The sequence below is a fragment of the Coffea eugenioides genome, chromosome 3 (assembly GCF_003713205.1).
Source record: "Coffea eugenioides isolate CCC68of chromosome 3, Ceug_1.0, whole genome shotgun sequence".
Taxonomy (NCBI): Eukaryota; Viridiplantae; Streptophyta; class Magnoliopsida; order Gentianales; family Rubiaceae; genus Coffea; species Coffea eugenioides.
The window spans coordinates 3,556,901-3,565,534 of NC_040037.1; the positions used below are offsets into that span (position 1 = coordinate 3,556,901).

The 8,634-nt window shown below is 39.5% G+C and overlaps 2 protein-coding genes across 3 annotated transcripts; both read right to left on the bottom strand.

Annotated features, from left to right (window-relative positions):
- Positions 1–1,927: 1,927 nt before the first annotated feature.
- Positions 1,928–3,627, bottom strand: LOC113764994. The gene is made up of 6 exons (XM_027309043.1): positions 3,322–3,627; positions 3,153–3,241; positions 2,518–2,602; positions 2,336–2,431; positions 2,160–2,255; positions 1,928–2,074 (listed from the first exon to the last, which is right to left on the bottom strand). Exons 1-6 carry the CDS (start codon positions 3,376–3,378, stop codon positions 1,928–1,930), a joined length of 570 nt encoding a protein of 189 aa, XP_027164844.1. The 5' UTR covers positions 3,379–3,627.
- A 2,020-nt stretch (positions 3,628–5,647) lies between these two features.
- Positions 5,648–8,426, bottom strand: LOC113767084 (FCS-Like Zinc finger 8). 2 transcript variants are annotated; one of them, XM_027311258.1, is made up of 3 exons: positions 7,605–8,426; positions 6,648–7,490; positions 5,648–6,151 (listed from the first exon to the last, which is right to left on the bottom strand). In XM_027311258.1, exons 2-3 carry the CDS (start codon positions 7,463–7,465, stop codon positions 6,043–6,045), a joined length of 927 nt encoding a protein of 308 aa, XP_027167059.1. In that variant the 5' UTR covers positions 7,466–7,490; positions 7,605–8,426; the 3' UTR covers positions 5,648–6,042. The 2 variants fall into 2 exon arrangements, with proteins under 2 accessions (XP_027167059.1, XP_027167058.1); XM_027311257.1 differs by having other exon boundaries at positions 6,648–7,517.
- Between the last annotated feature and the right edge of the window lie 208 nt (positions 8,427–8,634).

The window sequence follows — 8,634 nt, forward strand, 5'->3', positions numbered from 1 at the left end:
CTGGTTCAATATGTCATTGGATAGTGAAAATTAGCTGCTGGACTAGCAGCTTAAGATTGTCTCACTTTTGAATGGGGATGTCTAAGCTGCTGACAGGCTTGGAGAACTTACAATACTTTAGTGGGCCTGTATTCATGCATTCGTTGGACAAATTGGAATACGTTATTGAAGGGATGCACATGATGCAGGCACAGATGTTTCCCATCATGCTAATGGTTTGACGCAACAGGAAACATACCCAGCAGCTTGGACATACCCCTTGTTTTGGATGTGACTTCAGGCTGGAAGGTTGTCTTGCATGAAGAAAATGGTTCAGTCTATTATTGGAATATTGAAACAGGAGAAACTTCATGGGAAGTTCGTGGTTTGCCCAGATAATGCCTGTTTGTGTAGACAGTGCAAGCGATGCGCCGATAGGATAGAACGGTTTCAATTAGAAAATGTAATTGGCTGGATTCTATGATTCCTGCAGCAAATACTTCTATTATATTCTGGTTTGCGTATAACAGCAGAATGTATCACTTTCCCATAAAAGACCAGCTCTTTATGACCTCCCTCCATTATAAGAACAAAGCACCCATTTTTCCACCAATACATTTATTTATCGGATAAAATATATAAAAACTCGTTTTCCAATAATGGTTTTTCTCCATTATATAAACAGAGTACCCTTTTCCATAAAAAAAATTTATTTCTCGAAAAATAATAAAATAAATCAGTTCTCTAATAAAACACCAGCTCTTTATGGCTTTCCTCCATAAATTATCCAGTTTCCCATTTTTTCAAACGGTATTTCAGGGGAGGTTTGTGAAATTATCCTGTATAATATATATGTGTATATAATATTAATAAAGTATATAATTATAATTATATAAAATATTAGTTATGGGTGAAGAACTGAACAAGAGAATTACGGGTGAATTATGGGTGAAGAGAGGAAAAATATTAGTTATTGATGAATTATGGGTGAAGAACGGAAGAAAGCCCAGTTTTCTGATTTGTCAACTTCCTGGAAATCCCATAAAGTACATGACACAGGGCCACCGACAAAGCTTTGCAGTGCATTAAGAAATTTATTCTAGGATAGAGTGCGAATAATGAATTTTTGTATCACACAAAATTTAGTTGAAGGCGTTGTGTTATAAGAGTCAACCTCTTTATGCCTTTCTTCCTTCATACGGGCACCAGTACCCAAGTTCCTCAAATACAAATTCATTTATCGAAAACCAGAAAAATAGACCCGTAGTTCATAAAACAGTAGCTCTTTAAGGCTTTCTTCCGTTAAACTGACACACTCCCCAACTTTGTCTCTCTATCTTGCCACCTTCATCCAACCTCAACTTTATTCATCTCCAACCTCCCGTGGATGTTCGCTTTCCGCATAATTTGATGACGGACAACGTTGGCATCATCCAGAAGCAAACACAGTGCTACTTTGCGCCGCTCCTGCTCCGAATTGTACTGCGCCGATAAATTTGTTACTATCTCCATCGTTCGCAACCAAAGCAAGCAAACACACTTACTGTTACAGCACACGACGCCATTCCTTTTTGCTTACCTGATTCCATTTCCAGCTTCCAATTCCACTTGATAACATATCCATGTACTTCAGCATGAATAACCCACAATCCCACCTGCATTACAAACCATAACCACAAATTTAGACACAACCATTGCTGAACTATGGAAAAAACTTCCAAAACTATGCAGGTGCAACTTACGCATTCCGTTGCTGTGGACATGTGGCTGCAGCTTTTATTTTGTACAGCCAAAGGCATGACGAATACTGCCCCTCCAAACCATAAGTCAGCGCTGCTTCCAACCTTTCAATCTGACGGCCATACAAGAAAAACATATGCAATTTTAAGTTTACTGCCACCAATTGTAAAGGTGATGGTCGTGTTCATGAAATGTTTGACAAACCGACTTAGTTTACCACTGTCTCCACGGAGCTGCGCCTATTCATATCCGTTTGCTCGTCTCCTCTCATTGAATCATAAATTAATACTTCTTCGCTTCCCATGTCCACCACACACATATACCAATGCTCATCGTGCCACATTGGCACGAATATCTGAAGCATAGCAGCGGTTAGTTAGTCATCATCATGGCATCTGTATCTATTCCATTTTGCTACATAACAGAGTAGCTGCTCGTACCTTCTCACACTTTTTTATATTACCTCCTACTTTACATTCCTGTAGATATGTACAGTACAGCTCGTCTGCTGATTTGTTGAACTCCAAAATCTCTTGCTACAACACGACAGTCAAATATGACATTTTAATATTAATGTACGTACTCACACCCCCCAACTTTGGCCGAACACTTGTACCTGAAACCAAGTTGGCATGAACCACCATCGCATTGAATGATCGTCAAGACGCCTTTGCTGCCTTGCTGTTTTCATCGCACAATAGCAATTGATTATCTGCACCAAACTCAACTCACATCACTTCGTCCTCCATGAAACAGTCCACACAACACCACCCAATTTCAATCCCTCAATTTACTCACATCACATGCCATGGGTTTTTCAGGAAGCAAGGACCCCATTGCATCCCGACTTGCTGTCTGCCCCTTAATTGACACCAGTACTTCCCTGTCATTACAACAGCGTACATTAATCTTTTCCCTATGTGTATTACAGTTTCATAATCTACAAACTTGATATCATCATTTTCAATCACTCGAGTTAAAACGGCCAGAGTAGGTTCGCTCTTCCTCACTAATACAACCAGCAATCACGGTTTCAATGACCCAATCGGTCCTTACGGTCATTCAGTTAGCCTAAGGCGGTTATGTACTCACCATAAGGGTCATTCAGTTATCATTGTACTTCCATTCTCAAACTTCTGGAATACTCACCTTTTATTCTATATGCAACCATGTTACCTACCCTTGCTTTTTATATAAGGTGGCATGATTGACAGCACACAAATTGTAAGTTTTATGCTCACTTGTAAACCAATTTTAACTGCTTCGAAGCTTTTCGTTCCTATGCCCTCTCCCCTATGGGGATAATCATACTACATATTCAGTCAACCTTATAATTGCAAATACTTTTCTGTCCCCTTTCCCATTGCAATTTCAAATAAAGGATAAAACAAAATAGAACTGTTGATTTAACAAATCCATGTTCCAGTACATACCCTTGCGACAGCTGAGTGTCAAACAAGAACTTCAGTATTTTTGCTCGTCCCTCACTCAATTTTTCCCCGATAGATGCCAGCCTCGTTTCCTGCTACCACAAAAATATGTCATCTTTCATTGTCTATAATTTCCCATACTTTAGTAATTCTGGAACGTTGGAATACTCACCTTTGCCAATAAAGCAACGATCTTCGTTTGACACTTGTTCATCACACTGCTATCCATCTGTACATAAAACTACAATTTATACTTTACTTTTCTAATGCTACAAATACCTTGGCACAAACCGATGCATACCTTTATTCTTTTACCTTGCCTTCTGTTTTGTTTGTCTTCCCCCACAGGCTTCTCCGTATTGTCCATCCTTAGTCTCTTTCTACTCCTCCACTTTGTAATTTTCGATGCACTCTTTTCACCCATTACAGTACTATTCGTAGTCACTCTATCATTTTCACTCCTGCTTTTGGACCTAAAATCTGGCGTTGTAGGACTAAATTTATGTAACTCACTCCCTCTTTTAACATTACCGCGCCAATCGTCCTTCTGCCCACCCTCCACACCAAGTGCCCGGTTTGTTTTGCACACGTTCATCACACTTTCATACATGCTCCTCAGCCTTTCAAAACGACATTCAATCATTGCTTCCATTCTACCAATACTATCCTTCACATCTTTATTACCACATTCAATTTCAATCAGTCTTCTATCAATGTCTTCTCTACAGCTTATGTTATTGTAAAACTGCACATTGCCCTGTCACTACAACCCTTCAGTTTTGTACTACTAGTAACGTCACAAAATGCAGATTGCAATTTCAACAACAATTCACACGAAAGGATTTTACATTACCTGTTCCCCCTCAAATATGTGATTCCTCCTCAATATTCGCACGCTTTCATTAATCTCGTACCTTCCCCAAAATCTTAGCCTCGGCCCTCTCGGCTGGAACTTGCGAAACTCGTCCTCACCCTCGATATAGAATCGTTCCAGATAGTAAATCTGCACGGACAAAAACGCCTACCATCATTTACGGGTCTTTTCTATCAAAGTTTAATTTCATTATTCCAGCAATTCCTATCTCTAATACAAAATGGTGCGTCTTTCTTATACCATCAAGAAAAGTGCACATCCCGCTATTCCGTTGCCGTCTCTATCACGGATGCTCTTCACCAAATTGTCAAGTATGAATTCCGACCAGTTCAAATTTTCCATATTCTCCTCTGTAGCCACTACAGCCACCAGAGCCCGGCTCACTTTGTCATCCAAACTTGGTGCTAACAACCTACCAACAACAAACAATACGAACTTCACTTTGAATTCTAAGCCTTCGTTATGCAAACTACATATACTGTGCCTCAATTCCTCCACTACAATTTCACCGCTATTTATTCTGATATTCAATTCTCTTTCCAACTCTGTATCCATCTCTTGCCTTCGCTTTTCGCTTTCAATATCTTTCCCACGGCTGCTCAAACCAAGTACACATTCCACATCCTCGGCTGTCACCTGTAGACAGTACCCATGAACGTTCAGTGTCCTCCGATCTACATCAAAGTTATCCAGCAGCCACTTCAACATCTCTTCGTCAACCTCTACTCCCTTCACATTCAAAATTGACCCGAATCCAAACTCTCTGACAGCCTGCCGCTGCTCATCCGAGATCCAATCCACCATATTCTTCACGGAATGAGTTGAGTGGCTTACCATTGTTTCCGCCGTCCGACGAATGCCCTTCCTTTCACTGCTGCAACTTTTATAATTCGAAGGTGTTCCACTCTCATGCATCAGCGATACTACCATTGTTTCCGCCGTCCGACGAATGGCCTTCCGTTCACTGCTGCAACTTTTAAAATTCGAAGGTGTTCCACTCTCATGCATCGGCGATACTACATTTTCGCTTTCTCCTTCACTGTCCCACTGCATATCCGAAGCATCTATTTCCGCCGCCAGCTCCATAACAAATCCCTATCTTCTGCTATTCCTCCTGCTCAGCTTTTGGCGCTTTTTCCTTTCTAATACGCCTGCACTCTTTAGCTTATCCAGTAAGCTTCGCGCCTTTTTTCCATGCCCTACTTTCGCGTACAAACCCTCACTTTCCCGGTTGCTTCATTTCGGCCCCTCCACATTTCACATGCCCGGCTGGAGTCCCCTTCAACCCCCAATAGATCTTCCGGTTGCACGTCACAAAAGCCCTTTCCACGTGCCCGCCCAACACACTTCCCCTACCGTTTGTGGCCCAAAATGCTTGAATGTCTTTTCCATTAACTTTCCACACCTCTGTTTTGACATGTAAACATACCGCAGCAACATCCTTGTATTAGATAATGGCCGAGGTAAATGATCTTTTGACATCAAGAGATGTTGAAAAAGACGTGCTAAAAAGAAAGAAAAAGAATCTACTCAACTGATGTCATTGGCCCTGATGATCTGTGCTTAATTATGAGACCATTAATATATGCTCACTACTGAACAAAAATTAATGGAAGTTTTGATCTTTCAACATCATCATCATCATCATTCATATCCAACTTTCAAAAGTTACAAACTGTAGACACAGCAATCACCTACATTTTTTTTTCTTTTTTTTTTGGCTTTTTCAACAAAATCAACTCTACAATACCTCAGCCTGGCAGCCCCCTGCCAGGTTAACAAGGAGAAACTGTAACACATAACATCTAAAACCAAGCATAAAATGGCAAAGGAAAACATCAAAAAACAGACTTCAGAAAATCTAAATTTATACTGATACAAGAACAATACTTTGTGCCTTAATCTGTCTTTGATGCATATAGAAAAACGTAAACTCAATTCTTCTAGCTAAAAGAGTGAAGCCATGTCGGTGAAATCTGATGGTGTGTTTATTAGCTTTATGAAGGCCATGGAGATCTGTCATGATGAGGAAATACCATAGACATCATCACACTCTGGTATTTTCCTTGCTTTCTCCAACATTATTTCTTTGTCCCTGCACTCACTACTGCAAAATGCCTTCTCCCCTCTGAAACAAGAGAATATTGAAAGAATTATAAAGAATTAACTGTGGCCTGACAACTTACTGCGTGAATAAAAGATACAAGAAAAATCAGAAATAATAGCAAAAACAATAAACTATATGGTTATGGAGAGCAAGAAAGACTAATCATCTTCTTTATCTTTAGTAACAAAATATTCATGGAAGAAGCACCAATTGTTTATTTATTACTACCTAAACATATGTCGTAACAAGCCGTTCATGGAAGAAATATCAATAGTTTATATTCTCCCTAGCCTAGAATTCATAATCTTGTCAGTAGAAGCAGAGAAAAAAACTAGTACAATATTCTTAGTGAGGGTATGCATTTGGCACATATTAACATTCCAATAATGAAAATCAAATGGACTTTAAAAAAAGATTCCATCCGGATTATTTTCATGCAATAAGAAGTCTACAAACCAAAAACAGATAGTAATAATAATAATAATGACAATAATCAAGAAAGCTAATTTGAGCTAACCTGTACATGTAGATGTCTTTCCCTTGCCCAAGATTCTTCTTGCAAGTGCAGCAAAAACTTAGAAAACTCTCAGAGGGATAGCTCAATGAGCGGTTGATGAAAAATCCATTCTGTCCTCTTGAAGAAGAGATTTGAACAGGACCCGACCAGCTCTCAACAATGCAATCATCAAATATATGAGTAGTCCTTGGATTTGGTCCGTAAGAGATCACACAAGTATAGTCCTCAGAGCGCTCCATTTCACTGATAGAAAGGCCACTGAAAACCCTTGGCGAATTTGAGTTTTCCAGACCAGAATTTGAGGACCCAAATGGAGATTTCCTCACAGAAGATGGTGACAATCCGGGTGAGACTGATCCCACTACAGAATTCCTAGTCTTGATACCAAAATCAGCAGGGGATTTTGGTGAATCAACAGGGGAAATAACAGCAGAGGGAGGCAGGGGAGGAATCTGAATCTTTAACTGTGAACCAAAGATAACCTTTCTGTTCTCGGGTTTACACGCATTTGAATCAGCTTTCTCATCAGTTAAAGCATCAACAAGGCCAAGACCAACACCTCTTGACTCCAGCTTTTCCAATTGAAGCCTATTTTCTGTTTTCGGGGTTCTGGGAGTGCTCGAGTCAGACCAGAAAGGATTCCTTAATGCAGAAAATGGTTTGCTATCAAGAATTGAAGTTGGGCTCATCAAAGACTCAGAATCAGTCAACCCCTTGGAGGCAAAACCAGTAAACAGCCTAGGTGAACTAAATAAAGAAGAAAAAATGGGCCTTCTCTGAGTCTCACTGGGAGATGACAAACCACCACAATCCGCCATTAGAGCTTGTTTACAGTCCCTTGACCTAGATCTTTTTCTCAGCATAAGTTGTCTGAATCAAATATCAAACCAAAATTTTCAACTTCCTGCTGTCAAAACTTGAATCCAGAACACAAAATTGATAGAACAAATTACTCACCAGCAAAAAGTCAAGAGCTTTAGTCAGAAATCACAATTTGATTGCTGTGATAAACACGGGATAAAGACTGCTTTTTTGCAGCAAGAACTAAAGAAAGATTAAATTTTTTGGACTAAAAGAAAAATCCCTCTTGAGGAAGCCAAGGAAGCATTAAAAAAGATGCATTTCTATATCGGATTCTAGACCTGAATAACTTCCATGTCCGTAGACTGAGAAAGAAAGAATGCAAAAGAAAGAGAGAAATCAGAAAGTCTGGAACTTTTTCCCCGATTTTCACGCTATTGCTCTCTTATTTTGGTCGAGTAAAAAGTCCTAAACCTCTCACCAAGAATCACTCAGCTCTCAAATACCGACATGCAAAGCCAACCTCAATAGTCATCATCAACACCAGACACCGATACATGCAAACAAAAAAATTTACACAAACCCCTTTTTAAGAACTTCTTCACATCTTTTTCATTTTTTGTTTGCTTTTTAGCACTCCTTTTTTGTCTGTATCTTCCAACTCGATATAGTATTATTATCTCAGCAAAAATGGTTTCTTTTCCTCATGTAGATTCAAGACTTCTCTACAAGACAAAAGCTCAAAAAACAAAAGAAACGGAAAAAAAAAAATCCCAAAACTCCCAAATTAGAGAACAAAAAGACTCTGCTCCCTAATCCTTTTGCTCCCTCTCTTTTTCGCCTAAGTGGGGTGATCAGAGTCAGAGAAATTTTTTTCTTTGCTTCCCACTAAAGATCGGGTTTTTCTTTTTCTTTTTCCCCCCTTCTTTTCACCTTTTAACAGTTCTGAAAAATAGTCATGGGGAGAGAGAGAGGAAAGGAAAGAGTGAGAGTGAGGTGGAGAGAGCTAGGCCAGAGTGGTGAAGTGGGATAGCTGTTATGGTGATATAAAGACGCGTGTTGCATGGGAATCAGTGGTTTTGATGAAACCAATTCCTCTCTGCATTTTCTTGCTCTTCAGAAAATCAGTTTTTTTTTTTCCTTTTTCTCTTTTCACCCTCTCCAAAAAAAAAAAACTGTTGACTTG